Source organism: Chelonia mydas, chromosome 2, assembly GCF_015237465.2.
Source record: "Chelonia mydas isolate rCheMyd1 chromosome 2, rCheMyd1.pri.v2, whole genome shotgun sequence".
Classification (NCBI taxonomy): domain Eukaryota; kingdom Metazoa; phylum Chordata; order Testudines; family Cheloniidae; genus Chelonia; species Chelonia mydas.
The window spans coordinates 241346084-241371467 of NC_057850.1; the positions used below are offsets into that span (position 1 = coordinate 241346084).

Sequence of the window (25384 nt, forward strand, 5' to 3'; positions counted from 1 at the left end):
TTCTGGATTTTCTATTGGAGGATACTGCAAGATGTCAGCTATATGTGAATGAGGTAGAAGCAGGTGGAACAACCTGTGTTCTCAAGAATATTAAATGACAGTTTGAGGTGCATGCACTACAGTCTGTAAAAGGTTAATAGGTCCTGGCTGGTTACATGGCCACTGCAGGGGGAGTTTAAAAGGAAGGGGAAGCTGGCTGTAAGTGTAAGACTGCGTTCTCTTTTTTCCTGGCTGGCTGACATAGGGAAAGTCTCTGGGGAAAATATTGTATTTCAATTTATTTGCTATTGTGTTGAGGAGAATAAAACCATCGTTGAGGAAAGGGCTTTAAAAAGACTAATACTTGAAGCTTCATCCCCCTTCCTTGGGTGGTGAAACCACTCACAAGCTTGAAGAACTCATAAAGGAGATATAATTAATGCAATATTATCATAGGCTGGTAAGTGGGGAAAATATGCATAATGTTCTCTTTGTGGTCTGTGCTGCTGTTGTGTCACTTTTGTTGCTTATCAACATTTTTGATAGCATAGATGTCGTCTTAGGCTCTGTGCTGCTCATTTTCCCCATAGATGAAGTTAAAGTGACGTAGAGTCACTGATAGCGTAGTGGCCTGCAATCTGATTCTGTACTTCATACGTTCCAAGGCCAGAGGGACCATTGTGATCATCTAATCCGACCTCCTGTATAACACAATCATAGAACTTCCCCCAAAATAATTCCTAGGGCAGATCTTTTAGAAAAACATCCCGATGTTGATTTAAAAATTGTCAGTGATGGAGAATCCATCACAACCCTGGGTAAATTGTTCCAGTGGTTAACTATCCTCACTGTTAAAGATGTATGCCTTATTTCCAGTCTGAATTTGCCTAGCTTCAACTTTCAGCCTTTGGATCACATTAAACTTTTTCTATGCTAGACTGAAGAGCCCACTATCAAATCTGTATTCCCGTATAGGTACTTACACTGTGATCAAGTCACCACTTAGCCTTCTCTTTGTTAAACTAAGTAGATTGAGCACCTTGAGTCTACCACATGTTTTCTAATCCTTTAATTATTCTGATGGCTCTTCTCTGAACCCTCTCCAATTTATCAACATCGTTCTTGAATTGTGGGCCCCAGAACTGAAAACAGAATACCAGCAGTGGTCTCACCAGTGCCAAATACAGAGGTAAAATAATATCTCTTCTCCTTCTTGAAATTCCCCTGTTTATGCATCTAAGGACTGTATTAGCCCTTTTGTCCACAGCATCACACCGGGATCTCATGTTCAGCTGATTATCCACCACAATCCCCAAATCTTTTTCAGAGTCACTGCTTCTCAGGACAGAGCCCCCATCTTGTAAGCATGGCCTACATTCTTTGTTCCTAGATGTATACACTTAGCCACATTAAAACGCATATTGTTTGCCTGTGTGAACAAAGATCCAGATTGCTCTGTATCAGTAACTTGGCCTAGTCATTATTTACCACTCCCCCAATTTTGTGTCATCTGCGAACTTAAGATCATAAAATCATCATCAGTGATAATTTTATGTTTTCTTCCAGGTCTTTGATAAAAATGTTAGAGTAATGGTGAGAACTGATCACTGCAGGATCCCACCAGAGAAACATCCACTCAGTGATGATTCCCCATTTACAGTTACATTTGGAGACCTATCAGTTAGTTTTAATTCATTTAATGTGTGGCATATTAATTTTATTTCATTCTAGCATTTTAATAAAAGTGTCTAAACCTTTCCTTTCTTGTCTTTGTTTTTAAGAGAGGAGATTTATAATAAACCCAGTAGAATTAAATTTTGGGACGCTCTGCCTCACTTTGTGACCTGGCCTGGTTAGAATGGATACTGTTTGTCAGAACCCACGAAGAGGAATGTGTTACCCATAAAGAGATTAAAATTCACAGTCTCTGCACTCAGGAGCTGAAGAGCTTGAAAAGCCATTTCCAATACTTCTTTGATGATTGTATCCATGGAATGACCTTGACATAATGGGGAACAAAAATATATGGGGATAAACTAGAGGAAGAGAGAGGTTGGAACCAGTGCAGTGTCAGGCCCTATGGATTCTGCCCTTTAGCTAGTTGAGAAGCGAGGGTTTTCCCTGAGCAGGGAGTGTAATCTGTATCACAGGCTTCTGTTTTTTTTGTGGAGAGTGCCAGAGAACCCAGCTGGGAGAGGAGAAGGGGCTTATGCTTGGCTCAGCTGTAGTGAATTCCTTTATCAGAAGGGTTTATAAAAATGATGAACGGTTCAAATCCACAGAACAAGTGATTTTTGAGAGAGGACCACCAAACCCATCAAGGGGGAAGAATCTGGCTGTTTCTTTTCACTCGCTGAATTCTGGGTACAAGAAGCCCTTGTGCCTGCGTGATTTGGCCTGGCCCTCTGAACTTCATGATGTGGGTTGTACTTACTTTAATCAGCTTTGATTACTTGTGCACATAAACTCTTTTGGCACTCATTATTGTAAATCACTGAGAAGTTAACTCTTTTTATGTTGTTAATACACAAAGTCTTTATATTGTGTTAATTCACATTGCGGTACACACAGCATACCAATCACAAAACCTTAAAATAAAGGACTGAAAAATTATTTCTTCACACAACACAGTCAACTCGTGGAACTCTTTTTCAGAGGATGTTGTGACTATAAGGATTCAAAAAAGAGTTAGATAAGTTCATGGAGGCTAGGTCCATCAGTGGCTATTAGCCAGGATGGGCAGGGATGGTGTCCCTAGCCCCTGTTTGCCAGAAGCTGGGAATGGGCGACAGATTGAATACTTGTTTTGTTCATTCCCCGGAAGCACCTGGCATTGGCCACTGTTGGAAAAGAGGGCTAGATGGCCCTTGGTCTGACACAGTATGGCCATTCTTATGTTCTTATATCATCCAAAAATGAACACCTCTTTATCCACATATTTATATGGCCCTTTTTGTTGTTGTGTTAGAGCACCTCACAATCATTCATAGCTTGTAGCCTTACAAATGCTGCTGTGACATAGGGAATTTACATAATGGGGCGCAGGAACAAACCATCGCAATATGCAGAAAGAATAGCAAATATGGCAGGTGACCAGCTTGGCTTAACAGTGAAATCTTCAGTGAGCTCAAACACAAAAAGCAAGCTTACAAGAAATGGAAATTTGGACAGATGACTAGGGAGGAGTATAAAAATATTGCTCAAGCGTGTAGGGGTGAAAGCACAACTGGAATTGCAGCTAGCAAGGGATGTGAAGGGTAACAAGAAGGGTTTCTACAGATCTGTTAGCAACAAGAAGGAGGTCAGGGAAAGTGTGGGACCCTTAGTGAATGGGAGGCAACCTAGTGACAGATGATGTGGAAAAAGCTGAAGTACTCAGTGCTGTTTTTGCCTCGGTCTTCACAGGCAAGGTCAGCTCCCAGACTGCTGCACTGGGCAGCACAGTATTGGGAGGAGGTGAGCAGCCCTCAGTGGTGAAATAACAAGGTAAGGATTATTTAGAAAAGCTGGACATGAACAAATTCATGGGGCTGGATGCAATGCATCTGAGGGTGCTGAGGGAGTTGGCTGATGTGATTGCAGAAACATTTGTCGTTATTTTTGAAAACTCGTGGTGATCAGGGGAGGTCCCGGATGATTGGAAAAAGGCAAATATAGTGCCCATCTTTTAAAAAGGGAAGAACGAGAATCTGGAGAACTACAGACCGGTCAGCCTCACCTCAGTCCCTGGAAAAGTGGAGCAGGTCCTCAAGGAATCCATTTTGAAGCACTTGGAGGAGAGGAAGGTGATCAGGAACAGTCAACATGGATTCACCAAGGGCAACTCATGCCTGACCAACCTGATTGCCTTCTAGGATGAGATAACTGGCTCTGTGGATATGGGGAAAGTGGTGGATGTAATATACCTTGACTTTAGCAAAGATTTTGATATGGTCTCCCACAGTATTCTTGCCAGAAAGTTAAAAAAAGTATGGATTGGATGAATGGACTATAGGGTGGATAGAAAGCTGGCTAGATCATCAGGCTCAATGGGTAGTGATTAACGGCTCAATGTCTAGTTGGCAGTCGGTATCAAGTAGAGTGCTCCAGGGGTCAATCCTGGGGCCAGTTTTCTTCAACATCTTTATTAATGATCTGGATGAGGGGATGAATTGCACCCTCAGCAAGTTCGCGGATGACACAAAGCTGGGGGGAGAGGTAGATAGGCTGGAGGGTAGGGATAGGGTCCAGAGTGACCTAGAGAAATTGGAGGATTGGGCCAAAAGAAATCTGATGAGGTTCAACAAGGACAAGTGCAGAGTCCTCATGTAGGAACGAAGAATCCCATGCACTGCTACAGGCTGGGGACCGACTGGCTAAGCAATAGTTCTGCAGAAAAGGACCTGCTGATTACAGTGGATGAGAAGCTGTATATGAGTCAACAGTGTGCCCTTGTTGCCGAGAAGGCTAACGGCATATTGGGGCTGCATTAGTAGGAGCATTGCCAGCAGATCTAGAGAAGTGATTATTCCCCTCTATTTGGCACTGGTGAGGCCGCATCTAGAGTATTGCATCCAGTTTTGGGCCCCCCACTACAGAAAGGGTGTGGACAAATTAAGAGAGTCCAGTGGAGGGCAACAAAAATGATTAGGGGGATGGGGCATATGACTTATGAGGAGAGGCTGAGGGAACTGGGCTTATTTAATCTGCAGAAGAGAAGAGTGAGAGGGGATTTGATAGCAGCCTTCAAGTACCTGAAGGGGGGTTCCAAAGAGGATGGAGCTAGCTGTTCTCAGTGGTGGCAGATGTCAGAACAAGGAGAAATGGTCCAAAGTTGCAGTGGGGGAGGTCTAGTTTGGATATTAGGAAAAATTATTTCTCTAGGAGGGTGGTGAAGCACTGAAATGGGTTACCTAGGGAGGTGGTGGAATCTCCATCTTTAGAGGTTTTTAAGGCCCAGCTTGATAAAGCCCTTGCTGGGATGATTTAGTTGGGGTTGGTCCTGCTTTGATCAGTGGGTTGGTCTAGATGACCTCCTGAGGTCTCTTCCAACCCTAATCTTCTATGATTATATGAATTACTATCCCTATTTTACAGATGGGCAAATGAGGCACAGCGTAGATTAAGTGACTTTCTCTGGGTCGCACAGGGAAACCTGTAGCTAAGCTAGGAATTGAACCCTCTCCTGAGTCCAGGCCCAATGCTCTCTCCACTAATAGACTGTCCTTTTTACGTGCTTTGCCTCCAACTGGAGACATGTGCTTCACCACTGGGGCTATATCTACACTAGAAAGAAAGGTGTACTTTTAACATGTTAAGTAATAAACAATGTTAAAATTCTAGTGTAGGCAAGGCAGCTGTAGTTTAACACACAGGGTGTACTTCAACATGCTCACCCACTAGGATTTTACCACATTAGTTAACATGTTTAAAAGACCCATATTTTTTTTTCTTGTGAGGACAAAGCTTATAGGTGAACTCCAGAAATCACACCTAAACCTTAATTTTGCTCAGCAGGAATGACAGAAGTCCCTAATTGCCTCCCTCCATGCTCATCAGACTTCCTCATCTTCTTTGTACAGTACTAGAAAATTGTACTTATGCATACGTGGAGAAGGGCCTAGACCAGGGGTGGGCAACCTGTGGCCCGTCAGGGCAATCTGTTGGTGGGCCTCGAGATAGTTTTACACTGACCGTCTGCAGGCATGGCCGCCTGCTGCTCCCAGTGGCCATGGTTCACCATTCCCGGCCAATGGGAGCTGCGGCAAGTGGCGTGGGCTGCAGGGATGTGCTGGCCGCCGTTTCTCGCAGCTTCCATTGGCCGGGAACGGCAAACTGCGGCCACTGGGAGCTGCGGACAGCCGTGCCCACGGATGGTCAATGTAAACAAACTGTCTCACGGCCCTCCAGTGGATTACCCTGATGGGCTGCATGTGGCCCGTGGGCCACAGGTTGCCCAGCACTGGCCTCGACCAACATGGACTTTTTCAAAGGTCCTTTTCTTCGTTATGCTTTTCAACCAGTTCAGGAGTGGGCCTCCTTAGACAGCTGGATAGTTTCATGGTGATCCTGGTTTTAAAGTGCTTCTGTATAAACAAAATGTTTAACAGTGTTTTATTTCATTAGAGCTTGGGGTAACTGCATCAACTTTTCATGTGTTTGGCTGGAAGTTAGGTGGGAGGGGAATTGTTTTGCTGGAAAATTAAGTGTATTTTTGATCCTGTAAGGCATGAACTGAATGAAGTGTCTGCTGGATATAATGCCTCTTCACTCTTCGAGAGTGACTTATTTCCATTGTTAGTATTAGTAGGTAGATGATATTTAAAATGAATGTGCTTCTTAATGTTACAGCAAATAACAACAAAAATAAATTAGCAGTTAAATTAGCATATTGACTGGCTGGGTTAAGTATGTCTAGCATTCAACGCTGGTAATGAATAATTTGAAATATCACATATCTCAAGGAGGCTTGAAGGTTTTGTAGACTTTTTACAGTAATCAAGGTTGGGTATGGTTTGCCCTACACTGGCTTTATGAATTTTCACTTCAAGGAATTGGCTTTCAGGGTTAATTGAATCAGATGCCTCATTCTAATCAACATCTAATAGTCAACTGGTATTAAAAGAGAATGTAAAGCAGTGTATAATCAGTTTTCCCGTGCTCTTTATGGAAAATAGATTGATAATGCAAAATAGATTAAGCAAAATTACAGAGTGCATTTGAGTCATATATTCATACTGATGGGGCTTTGGTGTTTCCATTTTTCACACTTAACATGCTCATTTTGTTGATCATAATTTAGGCCTTCTCTGGGCCTTTCCACTTTTTAAAAAGTACTAATATGTTAGAACCTGACTCAGTGCCTCACTGTACAATCACCATTCTGTTATGAATGGATCCACTTGCTGGGTCCCACCATGCTTTCAAGTCAACAGGGTAGAGTCTAGTCACTGTTTGTAGCTCTGGGTCTATGGGACATGTTCCCATGACTCAGATCTTATCTGTCACCCTTCTTTGGAATGTGGGGTGCTGATGCCCTAGGCCCAGAAATCAGCATCTGAGAATTCCTGAACCCCCTGCCCCTCCCAGTCACTTACGTAGTTCCCAGAGCTCCACCTAGGCTGTGGGCACTCCAGGCTTTTAGTTTAACCCCTTCGGGGATAATGTGACAAGAAAGCAAGGACCCCTTAGCAAAGGAATTCCTTAACCAGAGAAAATTTACTCTTACAGTACTCAAGCCCTGAGATTCACCCTCCCCTAGTCTCATCTCAACCCTTCTGTGAGTCCCAGAATCATCATTGTTTCAGACTGGGCAGAAACCCCTCCTACCCCTTCTCTCCTGGAAGTCCTTCTTATGTGTACTGATGGTTGGCTCCCAGCACAGAGCAGGACCTCGCCATTAAGTAGGCCCTTCCCCACTCATCCTCAGCCCGTGTAGAAAATCAATTATTCCACAGGGGCTGGTAGTTGAGAGACAGTTGATGGCTCTCGATTGATGAGGAGTGAAACATGTTTCCTGGGTAGAGCATCAGTCTAGAATTCATCACAACAGGTTTGCCTTGGGAAAGTTAAGACATTTTCAGCACATAATACAAAATGGAGTTCATAATTTGAAACAACCATCTACTGCTCTGTCATATTGTGCATGCAGACTCCATCCACGTATGTGTGTAAAGTGCTGTACGCATTTTATTCCATTTCCACAGCCTACAGCGGATACCTAATTTAGGAACATAGATGAGCAGCTGTGTGTGTGTGAGAGAGAGATCATTGTATGAGCTTTCCCTCACCAATGCTTTATATCCTTCCAAACCTTTTCCCTTTCAAGGAAGAGACTCAGGATTTCACCTGCACTAAGGCTTTTACTCACTCTAGTTTAGAGCTGCTGACTCCAGGAATCTCCCTATGATCAAAGAATTGTTGTAGTGATATTTGCACTTCCTCTGCATCTGGGGAGGCAGGCCGAGTTGGGAATAGAGGGAATTTGCTTCAATGATTAGACCATGTGCTGAGAGTTAAATGCCCTGTCTTGGTGTTGACTCACTGTGTGGCACTGGGCAAGTCAGTTTAATCTCCGGGACTCCATATGCCCATCTGTGCATCTGAGGCAATACCTGCCTCTCAGATATGTTGTGAAGTGTAATGTTTGTCAAGAGATTTGAGATCTGTGTGGAAGGCATGACCTAAGTTCAGAGAAGAGTATTTTTTGGGTGCATCCCATCCCAATTCTTTATCGAGTTGTCAAGTTTGATTGTCAGGAGATGGAATAATTAGTGTACTGAAGGTCTGGACTAAGACAGACTGGGGTCCTAGGCACAGCATGATGCCTCTACTGTGAGACTCTCCACCTGCACTGTGGCCCCCACTTGGAGTGAGCATGGCAGGGACAGCATCGTGGAGAGCCCTTTTCTCCTTCTGGGAACAGCATCAGGGGCCCTTTCTAAAGGGAAGCAACAGGGATAGTAGCAGGACTTCCACCACTGAGAGTAGTGAAGTCAACAGCAGGGGAAGGTAGGGGACAGTACTTACCCCAGTCATCAGTATCTATGTGCATGAGTGGGTGGGCTGGGACTGCTTTGCAACCAGATACGGAGTCCTCTGTTTGGGTGTTGATGGCAGGGGCCCTCAGAACAGTGAGTCTGGGAGTTAACACCCCACGGAAATAAGAATCGGGAAGTTCACTTCTCTCAGAGCGATTTTTCCAGGCTGTCTGCAAACTGAGGCAATGAGGCAGGCATTGCTGCATTGGCACACTCATCCTCATTGTCAAGGTTTTCTCTGCACCATAATCTTATTTTTATGTTTTTAAATGACAGCTGGTAGTCTGATATAATCACATGACTCAAGGAGCTGGGGCCCTAGGCATGACCTTATGGTGTCAATGCCTAAATCCAGCCCTGCTGCATTCCACCTGGTCCCTTACCTGCTGAAAGCAATACTTGCCTGATTACCAGCTTCAGCTTACCTCAAATAGAGTATATTGAGAGGACTTCTGAGTTCCATGTTACACTATCCACTAGGTCACTGTGCTGGTCTCAGCATACTCTAATTTGTGATGGCACCTAAACACATAAGCAGAATATGAGGCTCTTCATATTATTGTCAGGAACAAGGAAGATACAATCATTTGTACAGTAGGGAGAGGGAGAAGTGGGCCCAGTGCTATTCTGGAAGTGTACATTTAGTGAGAGTAGCTTTCTGACAAGCCTGTTTCCATGTTCTTGATTTTCTGTACTGCCCCATTTAGAAATCTAAGGTCAACCAAATGTCTGAATCTCACTGAGGATTTAATAGCCTAAGAAGTCTGTACTCTACCAATTATCCACAGTTTGAAAACTGTACTGATTTTAACTTTTCGTTGTGTTTTTAGGCTGCCTATTTGAGGATGACCTTTGCGAACCTTTTGAGATCTGCATAAATGGTAAGTCTGAGTGATGTGTTTTGTTGACCTATCTGTCCTCTATATAATTACATATATAGTCAACTTAAGCAAAATCTAAGTTATGAGTAAAGTATTTTATATCAGACTGCTGATAAATAGTTGTTAGGGTGAGTTAAATGGCATTTTTATTCCTCTTGGCTTTAGACAACATCATGACTAACAAAATTTTCTGGAAATAATTAGAAATAAAGTTAGATACATTGAAATAAAAATATCTTAACTTTTAAAACTGACAGTCTAGCTTGAAAGCAGCAGTTCCGTCAGTCAGAGTTTTACCTTTTTAGACTATAATGTTAAGTAATCATCCCTTTTGTTTTTTCAAGACAAGTTCCTTTATTATCTCATAGGAAAAAGGAGGGCTTGAAAGGAATCTTTCTCCCTCTGCTTGGGATACTACCATTTTTTTCTGAATATACTGCTTCCTTGTCCTTTTGCTTGAGCTAACCCTACAGCTGCATTCAACAGTTTCCTTCTCCTCTTCCTCCTACCTTCTCTGCAGTGAGACAAGAAAACAGACACAACACTGTTAGTAGGTGGCTGCAGATCAAAGTCCACTAGAGTGGGAACAGCAACCGCTTTGGTCTCATTCCAGGGTTGTTAATGTGCTGTTTGAAATCACTGCTGTTCTGAGGAACCAGTATCTTTACAGGGATGCCTCTAATTATTGTTATGACTGCAAAATGGTACAATACATAGATTCATAAATATAGCTTAATTACAAAGTACAATGCATAGGATTTTTGTCTTCATGAACGAGTGGCACAAAATACAGTGAGAGGATTCTTGTTTGTTTTAAGCATTCAGTCAGAACAGTCAGTACTGTTATCTTTTTAATATAGCACATTTTGTAGTTTCTGATACAGAAACAGATTTAAGCATGTGTCTAATTTAAAGCATGAGTACTCCCATTTAAGTCAATGGGGACTTCTCATGTGCTTGAAATTAAGGTATGTGCTTAAGTACTTTCCTGAATCAGGTCCTTTAAACAAATAGGGTGTGTGTGTGTGAGTGAGTGAGAGAGAGAGATGAAAAAATAAGATAAAATAAATACATAGAAAGTAAAGATGCGTAAGTTCCCCAACTTCCCCTCAAAGTTAATTCTATAGTAAACTTCCTAGTTCACCTGGTCTTTTGTGGCTATTAAAATAATCCGCAAAAGAACACCTCATGTGGTCAGATTTGTGTGTCTTATCCAGAGTGTAGCTCCACAGTTTTGTACAGTGTTGGATTTTCAAGCATATCATATACTTTTTATCCAATGACTAGATGGAGATTTTCAAATGAGTATTACCCTTAACTGGGCCATGAGACTCTACGCTGTTATATCCGGCAAAGAGAGTCCACCACACTCAAGAGATTCATGCAAAAAGGGACACAGTTTTAACTGCATCCATCTCATTATTTTTTAAAAATTGCAATAAAATTGCAAATGTGCATGTATCTATAATGTCTTATTACCTTTCTATGCCCAATTTAGTGAATTACTGTGAGATTTTGAAAAGCATTAATTTTAGCCGCATTAAAGTCAGTGGGAGTTTTACCTTTGTTTTCAGTGGGAGCAGAGTTAAGCCAACTGTGCTCTTTTGAAAATACTATTCTTATTTTTCCCTAAGCAAAGTTGATAAAAGTAGGTCAATGATGATTAAGCACCTCAGTCACTGGCATTCACCAGTGACTGATTTTAATTTTAAAAATGTGCAGGGACAACATCAGTTTGTTTAAAACTACTACAATGTATGTCATGTTTTTGCCCTAATTTGGGTGAATATTCTCTAAATTATAAATGCATCTATATGACAAATAAAAAGGCACCATTGCTGACAAATTCATAAAACAACCTTAGTAGCAATATTTTTGAGGGACCTACACAAATGTTTTCAACTCATGTGCCCTTGTCTGCTTCCAATTAATAAACAGTATTCACAGAATTATGCTCATGTCATCAATAATGCTCATTGGGAAGTAAATAAAGTAAATTGGAATCAAAGCTCAAAAAAGGCAAAGAAAGTCAAACTTATTTTTAAAACATAAGGAAAATCATCAAAGTTTGTAAAAGACAGGATCAAAATCATTAAGGAAATTAATGTTATTTTCAAGGTTCTGAAGAGGATGGATATTGAAAGATTCAAGTAAAACAGGAATTGGGGAAATGAAAAATAAAATATACTAGGCAATGCCTCTTTTTGTATTTAACAGAAAACGTGAGGACTCCTTACTTTTGAGCATCACCCTCTCCCCCAAGCTGTTTTTTTGTATAACTGCATCTTTGAAATTCTCCAGATATTCCTGACGTCTGCAAATTGTGCAGTGCAAAGGTACCTAGAGCCCTGAGAGCTGTGGGATTTAAATTTTTCAAAAGAAAATAACTTGGTTAGTTTTCCAGCACAAGTGGATTTTTTTTTCTAAAAATTAAATACCTGCAATTTTGGGATAAACATTCCCCTGGATTAAAGGAAAGGAGAATTAAAAATAATATTGTTAAAAATAATAATTGGATCATAAGTTCTACTGTAAGGAGCTGAGAGGAGAAAGGTTCATCCATCACATCATATACATCTGTTAGGCCATATATCACCATTCAGTGCAGGAACTGCTGTACATTTGTCTGTGCAGCAATCAGTGTTATATCATGTATAGGGCCCTAACAAATTCATGGCCATGAAAAATACGTCACGAACCATGAAATCTGGTCTCCCCCCATGCAATCTGGGGGAGACCAGTGTTATACTATACAGATTTCACGGGGGAGACCAGTGTTTCTCAAATTGGGGGTCATAGAATCATAGAAGATTAGGGTTGGAAGAGACCTCAGGAGGTCATCTAGTCCAATCCCCTGCTAAAAGCAAGACCGACACCAACTAAATCATCCCAACCAAGGCTTTGTCAAGCCGGGCCCTAAAAACCTCTAAGGATGGAGATTCCACCACCTCCCTAGGTAACCCATTCCAGCGCTTCATCACCCTCTTAGTGAATTAGTATTCCTAATATCCAACCTAGATCCTCCCCCGGCACTGCAACTTGAGACCATTGCTTCTTGTTCTGTCATCTGCCACCACTGAGAACAGCCAAGCTCCATCCTCTTTGGAACCCCCCTTCAGGTACTTGAAGGCTGCTATCAAATACCCCCTCACTCTTCTCTTCTGCGGACTAAATAAGCCCAGTTCCCTCAGCTTCTCCTTGTAAGTCATGTGCCCCAGCCTCCTAATCATTTTCATTGCCCTCCACTTTGGGTCCTGACCCAAAAGGGAGTTGCAGGGGGTGTCACAGGGTTATTGTAGGGGGGTTGCGGTATTGCCACCCTTACTTCTGTGCTGACTTCAGAGCTGGGTGGCCAGACAGTGGTGGTGCTGACCAAGGGCCCAGCTCTGCAGGCAGCAGTACAAAATTAAGGGTGGCAATATCATACCATGTCATCCTTTCTTCTGCGCTGCTGCTGGTGAGCAGCAGCGCAGAAGTAAGGGTACTAGTACACCAACCCCCGCATACAATAACCCTGCAACCCCCACCACTCCTTTTTGGGTCAGGACCCCTACAATTACAATACCGTGAAATTTCAGATTCAAATAGCTGAACTCATGAAATTTACGGTTTTTAAAATCCTATGACCGTGAAATTGACCAAAATGGACCGTGAATTTGGTAGGGCCCTAATAATTTATAAAGGCCTTTTTTGGCCTCAGTGATGAGTTCTCATTTGCATTTGCTTAGTTACTCCTGCAACACTCAAGCGATATTAATTTTCTTCCATAAATCTTTTTATCAGTTTTCCTGAATGGCACTTACTCAACAAGTGATTAAAAAGGAGCGTATTGTTTTATGTTTGCCTTAGTGATATGAGGATTAGCCAAGGAAGACGACTTTGACTGTGCTTTCTGGATTTTTCATTGAGAGAGGCAGGCTTTGGGGTGAAAATATTTAGATGCCATTTGATTTTACATCCTGCAAGTCAGTTCAATGACTGTTTCTTTATCTGTAGAATGGGGAATAGGATACTTACCATGTTTGTGAAGGGCTTTGAGATCTAGGGATAAAAATTATTTGTAAGAGCTAGGTGGTATTATTATTTCTAGGCATTAATAGAAAAGTGAAGAACATTACTTGGAATTCTATAAAGCTGAAGAATGGATGTTCCCATATAAGCATCTGAGTTGTTATATGAAGAAAGAAGCAGATGGATAAACATTTTAAGACTAACAGAAGTTGGAGTAAGCACAGTAAATGAATAGCAAGGCAAATAAGATCAGGAACTGGGGGTAGGGGAGAGTAGGGCATGTGCGTGCATGTGAGACATAGAATGAATGAAGCTTCAGGAAGGAGTTTTCAGAACTCTGAAAGCAAATTGCATATACGTCTGTTCAGAACATTTCCTGTAGTTGTATATTTAAAGTTCTTCTAATCTCAGTTTTTTGACTGAATATTTGGAAAATGTCATGTTCTATTTTGCATCGTACACGATAAATAAAGCAGTTTATGCAAAACATCAGCTTTCTGCTGCTGTGCAGCTATCCAATTACAAGATGTAAAGCAATGTTATAGAAGCTGATAGAAAACAGCAACCAAGCATATCCTGTCCTTTCTTATAAAATAACGCTGTGTGCTGTATACTGGTGTTGAGGTAAACAGCATAGGGTGTAGACAAGGCTGTTAGTTTGAAAATAGCTACCCCCAGCTTTCTATGTTACTCTCTAATATTTGAGTTGCTCATACAGAGCACTGGCATTATTTCGTTTAGGTAATCTCAAGATCATTTGCTTCAGCTTCAGTATCTTCCTGCTGCTTTCATATCCTTCCTTAGATGCCACCTCTTCACTTCCCATCAAGGGAACATTTATAAAGCTAGGAGAGTTTTATTAATGGCAGATGCAGTTGTTGCAAATCTCCTTGCAGCATGAAACCATAACAGGGATTGTGCAGATAAGATCTGATTGCAGAAAATAGCTCTGTGAGGTGAACCAAAAAAGTTAATTAACTAGAGTGGCTGGCACACTGTATCATTAAGTCAAGCCTCATTGACAGCAACTAAACCTCTCACAGGAAGACATGGTCTAATGTCTGAAATAGTGTTTTTAGATTCTGTGTCCCTGAAAGCCTGTATAAACAGTTAAGCACAGCTGAATCAATATGGCTTTATATATGCAAGCTGCACTTGTTAGAGGGGACTTCGATTAGTACAATATATTGAAGTCTTCCAAGCATGACAACTTAGAATTGTGAGCCTTTCCAAGTTTGAATGTCTCCAAATAGTTTAGAATATTAATGTCTTTTTTTCCTAAGCTGCAGTGCTTCTATGAACATTTTGGGATGTTAGTGATTGTGTGTGTTGATGACAGGCCATAAGGTTTGCATGTGTTGATGACAAAGCCATAAATGGTGAACATGTGCCACAGATGATAAGGGAGTAGAGTAAGGATCCCTGAAGCTGTTTCTTGCACTTAATGTGTTATGCTTTGAGGTTTCCAAATAGTCACCTAATGGGATGGAATTGTGCAGCATTGTTTAGCTAACATGTCTACAGCTATATCTGTATTGACAAGGCATTTCTGTTAGCAAAGGTACAGAGTTTTTGTAGAATGACTGTATAAATTTGTGTATGAGCTTCTCAAAGCTTCTCAGTAATCATCAGTGTTTGTTAAATCGAAATTCAAGCTTCTGTTGAAATACTTCAAATAGCACTGGCACATGCCTTGATCATATAATATAACATTTTTCATCCAAGTATGTCAGAACGCTTTCCCAGTATAAATGAAGTCTAACACCAGCTCAGGAAGTACTGGAGATCTCAAAAGTAAATTTGATGTTGAGATTTTCAACCTGACTTTCAGGAAAAAAGTACACATAGGTTTAGAATTAGTATCCAAACTAAGCCATTTACATCTGGAAGTTCTCCCGTAACCACTTGTGAAACACAGAGATCGAAGGGGTGGGGGTATCTTACCTGAGATCAAGTAATTTTTAATATTCTTTGAGTAAACAGGGGAGACTTGTCAAAATACAACATTAAATTCAAGAAAGGGGCACCCTTGTGTGTCTACTGTTATCTCTGAAAATTAATTTTGGTCACATTGTATCCTAAAAGCTAAAGAATAATTAGGTGTTATATAGTACTTGAGATCTTCAAAGGATTTTATGTACACCTTTACCTTACAAGGGATTGTGAGGATTAGTTAAGTATTTTCAATTGGGGAAGTAAACACAGAAAGATTAACTTTGGCACAGATTTTCAAAACAGGTCTCCGAATATTGGATGCCTCATATTAGACCTAGATGTCTCGTTGGAGAGTCATTGTATGAGTTCTTCTTCAGCTGTTCCAAAGCACCTTCTGCTCTATTTACAGTGCCTTCTGCTCTCTTTTATTGAGTTGTACAGTTCTGTCACTCTTACTGGTCAGAGTGTATGTGAAGACCTTCAGGGAACAGATAACATGGTTTTATCTGATTTATCCTCAGTATGCTATGCAGAACTGTATTTGGCTTTGTCTTCTCTGCTAAAATGTTTGGTTTTTTTAACCTTAGGGTAACTAGTGTGCGTGAGCTATCCCCATTTAAAAACACAGTGAAGACACAGCATTTTAGTTTTACTATGGGATAAATAAGGTGAGGTCAGCACTATACCCCCACCTCGGGTTGACCTCAGAGAGATTACCTCACTGTAAAACTTGGGTGGCTTGTCTTCCCTGTGTTTTTTACCTGGAGCTCACTCACACACATTAGTTACCCTAGGTATAAATAACACTCCATTTTTAGCAGTGAAGATACAATCTGTGTCTCTTCCAAACAGGAAGTTTGTATCTTGGTGCTACTTCAGTGACTGATTGAAACTGACTAGATGCAAGTGTGATGTTGCACTCCACATGTTTTATGGAAATAGGCTTATGAGTGTGAATATTGTTAGGGGGCTTATTCCTTCACCCACTTACTTCCCTGGTCCTTCTTGCATGAACAGAGAGCAACAATACCCGAAGTCCAAAGGTGCAAACAATTTGATGTTTATTGGGGTGAACTTCCAGCAAGCATGATTCCAGTTTCCTTCCTTAGTGTCCCCCGTCCCAGCTCTGACACCACAGAGCCTTACACCTGTGTCCTTGTTCCCATTCCTGCCCTTAGCCAAACATGATTCCAATTTCCATACCCCTATTCCCTGTTCCCATTTCCCCCTTTAGCCAAACATGATTCCAATTTCTTTACCCCCAGTCCCTGTTCCCATTTCCCCCTTTAGCCAAACATGATTCCAATTTCCCCACCCCCATTCCCTATTCCCATTTCCCCTCCCCACACCCACCCACTCATTTCCTGATGGACTGCAGACTATATAGTAAACCTTGAGTTCTGCTTAGCTATACCTTAACCAATCATTTTCCTGAAATTTAACTAACCAATCCTAACATATTGTAACATGATTATGTAACCAATTATATCCCACTACCTTAATTAGTTTACACCCAGCAAAATTAATTATACAGCAGACAGAAACAATCACAGAACCAGACAGAGATTATACAGACAAACAATAGCAAAGTGGGAACTATAATGACAAAACAATACAGAAGTGAGGATTTCACATCCCGGCTATTGATAAGTGAGTTCTTGCCAGACAGGATGCTATCAAACTAAGTTTCCTTTTACATCTTCTAGGCACTTCCCTTTCTCTGGAGGTGACAGGCATTATCAGGACAGGAGTGTATTCCTAACAGCCCAATAGCACCTTCTTTCAATGTGACTAGTTTGGAATGTGAGGATGTGCCCAGTCGCTTCCCAGCTTATGGCTGCCTCTGTTGCTTAGCCAAAGGCCTTAGCCTAAGAACAGGGCCTCAGACTGTCACAGTGAGAGAAGGACCTTACACTTGGCAGACAGTGATTTTGATTCTTTCTTTTATACCTCTATAACTAGCTAAGTGATAAGAATACACCTAAATTCTTAGAGTATAGGCCTTTGCAGACAGGCCTCAATATCTATATCCTAACAAATATGATGTAACTGGAATATGGTTTATGCGAAAGGTCTCTTGTAAGGTATCATAAGAGAGGTTATAACTTACTGAATATATTCTTCCTATTTGTATGCATATATTATTCTTGTATCTGAAGCTAGATATATGAAGTATAACTCTGAGGTCCTATTGTAATTATGCAAAGTGTGGGCCATTAATGGTGGTTTAGAATCTTGATGGTTCCTATTGACTAGGACTTTTGGTTGTAAATGGTTTATTTACCTGCACGCCTTCCTGTGTATGTGTGGGCCAACCCAGGAAGAATAGAGACCAGGGGTCTTACAGTGACATGTGACCATGTCCTGTGATGCTGGAATCCATCTTAATCCTTGTACTTTTCCATTGATAAGGCGGGGGTGGGGACAAGCACAGACAAAAGATTCCTGCCTTGTGCCAAAGCTATATAGGGGGTGGAGCAGGACAAACAGGGCTGCCAGTCATGAGAAAATCCCTGCTTACCACCTAAGATGTCTGTAGGATCTAACAAAGACTGTACCAGGGAAAAGGATTGGGCCCAGACAAGGACAGACTAGAAGCATATTGGAACATCTCTGAGGGTGAGATATTACCTGTAATCAGTTTCTGAATATATTAGGCTTAGACTTGTGTGTTTTGCTTTATTTTGCTTGCTTACTTACTTTGTTCTGACTGTTATTACTTGAAACCACTTAAATCCTACTTTTTATACTTAAGAAAATCATTTTTGTTTATTAATAAACCCAGAGTAAGTGATTAATACCTGGAGGAGCAAACATCTGGGCATATCTCTCTATCAGTGTTATAGAGGGCAGACAATTTATGAAATTACCCTGTATAAGCTTTATACAGGGTAAAACGGATTTATTTGGGGTTTGGATCACATTGGGAACTGGGTGTCTGGGTGCTGGAGACAGGTAACCTGCTGAGCTGTTTTCAGTTAAGTCTGCAGCTTTGGCGGCATGGACAAGACCCTGGGTCTGTGTTGCAGCAGGCTTGCATTTCTGGCTGAACAAGGCAGGGTTCTGGAAGTCCCAAAGTGGCAGGGAAAACGGGCTCAGAGGTAATTTCAGCACATCAGGTGACAGTCCCAAGGGGGTCTCTGTGACCGAACCCATCACAGCAAGATAGTGATGTTACTAGTGGGGTATAAATTCAAGAATTCAGGCATCATCTTTCATTGAAAGCTGAAAGAGGAAACCCAGTATTAATGGCACTTCTAAAATATTTGAAAGTTATAATCTTTAAAGAGCGGCCCTATTTATGATAGTGTACCCTTTGTGACATCTAACATGTGAGATACTTTATTTGGAGGTTTCAGAGTAGCAGCCATGTTAGTCTGTATCCGCAAAAAGAAAAGGAGGACTTGTGGCACCTTAGAGACTAACAAATTTATTTGAACATAAGCTTTCATGAGCTACATCCGATGAAGTGAGCTATAGCTCACGAAAGCTTATGCTCAAATAAATTGGTTAGTCTCTAAGGTGCCACAAGTACTCCTTTTCTTTTTGCGAATACAGACTAACACGGCTGTTACTCTGAAACCTGTAATTGTGATATAATTCAAGAAGCTTTTGTGTCCCTGTGAGTTTTGTTTTTTACACGGGAGGATATTGTCTGTCTTTGGTAAATTATGGCCTGGGTTGGGATAGCGTTTTGGTGAGTGGAATGGTGCATTATTTATTTTGTGTTTTGGTGTGTGTTTAAAGGATTCTCGGTTTTGATTCAGTACTGGCTTTATATTAGGCCTTAAGGTTTTTAAAATATTTTTGTTAGTTGCCCAGTGGTTTTTCAACATAGGGCATCACAGAATAAAAATAAGTAATTATTTAATACCTCTTTCACTCCGCTCCCATAATTCCTGGTCAGAACTTGCCAGCCATATTACATATTGAGGGATTGTGATGTGGACAAGAGCCCAAGACTGAGGCTTGCAATTTCAGTCTCATTTTAGATTAGGACAGAATGTATAATATTTTAAAGTGCACTATTCTGCTAGAACCACTACTGCCTAAGCACTAGATGCTTTTGGATGGTTATGAGACTTTCACTTTCAGAAATATACAATGTCATTTTGATACTAGAGGATAACATGTGATTCTCTTGTACTTGCTGCTTTCTAAAATCCATGATAACTAGGTAACTTATAATTTAGAAAAAGCCCTGTAAGGTATGAAAGATGTATAATTTAAAATATTTTGGAAATATTAGGTTTGTTAATGGTTTTAATGTAAGGGCTTGTCACACACAGGTACGCTAATTACTTCTGTGTGGGATGTAAAAGTTCACTCAACAGGTTAGTCAGCAGCCTTTGCCAAGTTTGATATACAAAGCTGTTTTCTATTTTATTGTTGTTTTATTACACTTAAAAACAAACGAACAAAAATAAACCTTAATGTGACATCTGGGAGGCTGTGAAAAAGTACTGGCAGTTTGGAAAGGAGATTAGGGAGTCTCAATAAAATTTGTGCTTGATGAATCATGAAACACGAGAATCTGAAAAGGACAATGTGGTCTAAAGAGACAGAACAGAACACCAAAGAATAATGTTCTGGCATTGGTGTGGAAAGACAGAGGGAACACTGCTTTGTAGTGTTTTTGAAACAGCAAAGACATACATAGAACCTTCATGTCACCTCCCTCTCCATCTGACTTTGACATCAGGAAATGTAGCTTACCTCTTGAATAAGAATAAGGTGTTCGGTTTCTGGAACCTTGGGTAAATTGGATAGTGAGCAGCTTCCATCTTTACAGATCTGTTTGCACACTTGTAATCCAAGGACCTGGATAAACATAGTTGGGAACAGGGCATTTTAAGAAATATTACACAAGCAAAATAGATGCCAAATTGGTGGCTTTGTAGTGTGGACAAACGATGACTGGACTAGTACCGTATATCCTCTCCAGATTTGAGTAAGATTTGAACTCATGTTTCTGTAATTAAAAGGATCGTCCTTGATTTAGCTCTAACTGTTACGCTGTGGAGAAGCCCATAGAATAATAGAATATTAGGGTTGAAAAAGACCTCAGGAGGTCATCTAGTCCAATCCCCTGCTCAAAGCAGGACCAACACCAACTAAATCATCCCAGCCTGGGCGTTGTCAAGCTGGGCCTTAAAAACTCTAAGGATGGAGAGTCCACCACCTCCCTAGGTAACCCATTCTAGTGCTTCACCACCCTCCTAGTGAAATAATGTTTCCTAATATCCAACCTACACTTCCCTCACTGCAACTTGAGACCATTGCTCCTTGTTCTGTCATCTGCCACCATTGAGAACAACCTAGCTCCATTCTCTTTGGAACCCCCCTTCAGGTAGTTAAAGGTTGCTATCAAATTCCCCCTCACTCTTTTCTTCTGCAGACTAAATAAGCCTAGTTCCCTCAGCCTCTCCTCATAAATCATGTACCCTAGCCCCCATGCTGGACTTCCTTAGCTGCCTTGTGCAGTATGTGTCTGTCCTCCTTGCCCCTCTCCTAAGTAAACATCAATCTAGGTATAAATATCACGCAAGAGTGACAGTAATTAATCAAATGAGTCAAATATTTGATTAAATAACAAGTTATCCAGGATAACAGAAAACACTGATGAAAATGGACAAAAAAGCTTCCAAAAAGGAACTGGACTAGAAACCTCAAAATACATAGATACTTTCCTGACTAGTATAATTACACGCTATTTCTTTTTCCTAGCACATACCATTTTGTGTTAATTTTTGAAAATTGTACTAATCTATTTATATGATTAATAGAAATGCATGATAAATTATCTGACTACTTGTGTATTTGAAACTTACCTCCTTTTTCTACAGATACCATTTTATGGGGCGGTTATTAATTAATGCAAGGCAAATATTGATCATCTGAATTCTCTCTGGGTGCAAAGTCTGTATCTTCTTCTTTGGCTATCTCTCGATGTGAGGATGATATCTGCCAAGAGGGTTCATTGGTGGGTTTTTAAGTGGCTGAGGGGCCCAATTCATGCCCTGCAGATTTTACCACAGAAGTGACAAGTGTAATCTTGGAGGAGACATGGTTGTTGGCTGGACTGTTGTGCCCTTTCTTTCCTCCTTTGTCACTTCTGTCTCATGAGCACGTCTGTTCTCCTCAAAGTGAGCTGTGGCTTTGTGTATGGTGTGGCATCACTGTGTTCTGTTCCTCACCGAATCCTCCTGTTAGGGGGCTTATTCCTTCACCCACTTACTTCCCTGGTCCTTCTCGCATGAACAGAGAGCAACAATACCCGAAGTCCAAAGGTGCAAACAATTCGATGTTTATTGGGGTGAACTTCCAGCAAGCATGATTCTAGTTTCCTTCCTTAGTGTCCCCCTTCCCAGCTCTGACACCACAGAGCCTTACACCTGTGTCCTTGTTCCCATTCCTGCCCTTAGCCAAACGTGATTCCAATTTCCTTACCCCCAGTCCCTGTTCCCATTTCCCCCTTTAGCAAAACATGGTTCCAATTTCACCACCCCCATTTCCTGTTCCCATTTCCCCTCCCCACACCCACCCACTCATTTCCTGATGGACTGCAGACTATATAGTAAACCTTGAGTTCTGCTTAGCTATACCTTAACCAATCATTTTCCTGAAATTTAACTAACCAATCCTAACATATTGTAACATGATTATGTAACCAATTATATCCCACCACCTTAATTAGCTTACACCCAGCAAAATTAATTATACAGCAGACAGAAACAATCACAGAACCAGACAGAGATTATACAGACAAACAATAGCAAAGTGGGAACTATAATGACAAAACAATACAAAAGTGAGGATTTCACATCCCGGCTATTGATAAGTGAGTTCTTGCCAGACAGGATGCTATCAAACTAAGTTTCCTTTTACATTTTCTAGGCACTTCCCTTTCTCTGGAGGTGACAGGCATTATCAGGACAGGAGTGTATTCCTAGCGACCCAGTAACACCTTCTTTCAATGTGACTAGTTTGGAATGTGAGGATGTGACCGGTCGCTTCCCAGCTTATGGCTGCCTCTGTTGCTTAGCCAAAGGCCTTAGCCTAAGAACAGGGCCTCAGACTGTCACAGTGAGAGAAGGACCTTACACTTGGCAGACAGTGATTTTGATTCTTTCTTTTATACCTTTATAACTAGCTAAGTGATAAGAATACACCTAAATTCTTAGAGTATAGGCCTTTACAGACAGGCCTCAATATCTATATCCTAACACCTCCCAATTCATTGGGTTGATACCGCCCTTTTTAAGGTGTACTTTCAGTATGTCTTTGAAGCACTTCCACTGCCCTCATGAGCCCTTCTTTCTTGACTTAACTGAGAGAAGAGTACTTGCTTTGGGAGGTGAGTTTCAGGCATACGTACACAGTGGCCAGCCCAGTGGAGTTGGTGTTTCATGACCTGCACTTCTATACTGCTGATGCTGGCTGCAGAGAGAACACTGATGTTAGTGCGTTGGTTTTCCCAGCTGATCCTGAGAATCCTCCTGAGGCAGTGCTGTTGTAACCACTCCAGAAGCTTGAGATGTCATCTGTAGGTTACCCAGGTCTCACACCCATAGAGAAGGGTGGGGATGACAACTGCCTTGTAAACCAAGATCTTGGTGCCTGTTTGCAGATCCCTATCATTGAAGACTCATTTGAGTAGTCTTCCAAAGGATGTGCTGGCACATCATATCCTGTATTCAATTTCTGTGTCAATGCTGGCTGGCTCTACCAGCCCTCACCTGCACGAACTACTCTTTGTACTCCACAAATCATCATCAGAGGAGAACCCCTGGAAAATGTGGACCATTTTCCATACCTTGGCAGCCACCTCTCCCAAACAACCAGCATTGACACAGAAATACAGGATCCGCTGTGCCAGCACATCCTTTGAAAGACTACTCAAACGAATCTTCAATGATAGGGAAAATCTGTATAGTTGTGTTAATACTGCACTCTCAAAGACTCTGATTTAGACATTACTTCAGATGGGTCCTTAAATTCCAAGATCCCATCTGTTCTGCAGATGCCATGCCTCTTTTTTGAAAGAACAGGGGTTTTTCTAGCAAACTTCTGCCCAAAACATCCCCTTCTCCAATTGTTGTTCAGGGTGTTTTGCATTGGTTGGCTAGTGTCATCCCATCATATTGCTATTGTTCATTAATAATAATAAGTTCCATTTCAACAGCATTTTTCTTTCACAGACTTGATAGCTCTTCATAGCTTTCAAACACTTGACAACAAAGTGTTAAGCAGTGGTAAAAGTGCACCAGTAGCCTATTCTATTATTGTCTCATTGTTTCCTTGTCCTCCCCCATCTGCTTGTATCCATCTGTTATCTCTTGTCTTGTACTTAGATTGTAAGCTGCTGGGGGTAGGGACTCTCTTTTTGTTCTGTGTTTGTACCATGTCTAACACAATAGGGTCCTGGTCCAAGTCGTAGGTGCTATAGTAATACAAGTAATTAATAATAACACTTGACAAGAATTAATGAATGTTGTCTCGACACACCTGTGAAGCAGGTAAGCACTGTTATCCATGTTTTACAGATGTAGGAACTGAGGGCTTGTTTTCACTTTTGCGCTACATTGGTGCAGCTCCATTAATGCAGCTGCACTGACATAGCGTGTCTGGTGAAGACATGCTATGTTGATGGGAGAGTGCTCTCCCATCGACGTAATTACTCCACCTCAACAAGAAGCAGAAGCTATGTCAATGGGAGAGAGTCTCCCACTGATGTAGTGCGGTATAGACAGCACTTTAAGTCGACGTACCTTACGTTGCTCAGGGGGATGGTTTTGTCACACCCCTAAGTGATGTAAGTTACATCGACTTTAGTGGCAGTGTAGACCAGCCCTGAGGCATGAGGAGGTCAAGTGACTTGTCCAAGGATATATGAGAAGTCTTTGACAAAACCAGAAATAGGACACAGATCATCTGACTCAGAGGCCATCCTCCTCACTACAGTAGTACTGTGTGTGTAGTTCGTGAAGTGCATAGAGATTCTTTTGGGTTGAAGGCACTTTGTTCATTGAAATGTCACTAACAGTTGAATACATCCATGCCAAGATGTTAAGGAAGAGTGATAGTCTTTACAAATATATTTCAAATATGGATTGTAATTTTTGTGTTTAACTGCATGAAAAAAATAATTTTCAGTAGCAGCTAATCTACTCTGGATAAACCAGACAGGATTTAAATGTGTGCAACACTTAATAAAACACCACTGTTCTTTCTTGCAAGTGGTCATAACTTGTAGCAACAATACAAAGTGTTTACTCTGATAAAACTCTCACTATAGGACTTTGGGCCCAATTCAGCAGTCCCAAATAAGTATCCTGAGTAACGATTTCAGGACTGGGGCCAAAATTTGATACACATACTAGGTTATTTTTTATTGTCAGTGAATTTTGTTCTGTGTTCCTCATGTAATATGCAGGAAGTTACCAAATATTTGACTAGTAGGGGAACAGTCACTGAGTAATTTTCTCCAATATTATCCTTTTGGTTCTCCTCTCCCACTTAAATAAATAAATAAGGGGAGAAAAATCAGAATGAGCTACCTTTACCTTCGCTTCTTAATTATATGTAGGGTTTGCGGAATTTTATTTTAATATTTTTAAATTTCAACAGGTAATATTTTGTGCATTTTTTCTGCTTTTTATCAATTTAAATGTTCAGTTATGCAGAATTATAGGTTTTAAGCATCTTTTTATTTTTATCTATTTAAATTATCCGAGTTGTGGGAAATTATGGGGGGGCTAGACAATAACTATTTAATGACTGTAGAGGTTAGGATTCAAAAATTAAAGCTTTATAACACAAATTGCCATAATCACTTCAAAATATACAAAGTCAATATCCTTAAATCAAACACTAATAATCAATATGTGGCTCTAAAGAAGCAGCAGTATAATTTAAACCATCTGAGAACTGCAGCAGAGAACTTAGGGGCAGTTTCAAAAGTGTCTTTAATTAAACACAAGTATCTAAGCAGAATTACAGGACCATACCAAAACTTAAAGTTGCAAACACTACAGGGAAATATTTCCATACTTACTT

The 25384-nt window shown here is 41.0% G+C and overlaps 1 protein-coding gene across 2 annotated transcripts in view; it reads left to right on the forward strand.

Annotated features, from left to right (window-relative positions):
- Positions 1-25384, forward strand: part of PTPRN2 (protein tyrosine phosphatase receptor type N2) — a 989298-nt gene that overhangs the window by 121101 nt on the left and 842813 nt on the right. For both annotated transcript variants that reach the window (XM_037891071.2, XM_043541551.1), the window contains exon 2: positions 9329-9379. In XM_037891071.2, coding sequence (XP_037746999.1) covers positions 9329-9379 — 51 coding nt within the window. The remainder of the gene's footprint in view (positions 1-9328; positions 9380-25384) is intronic.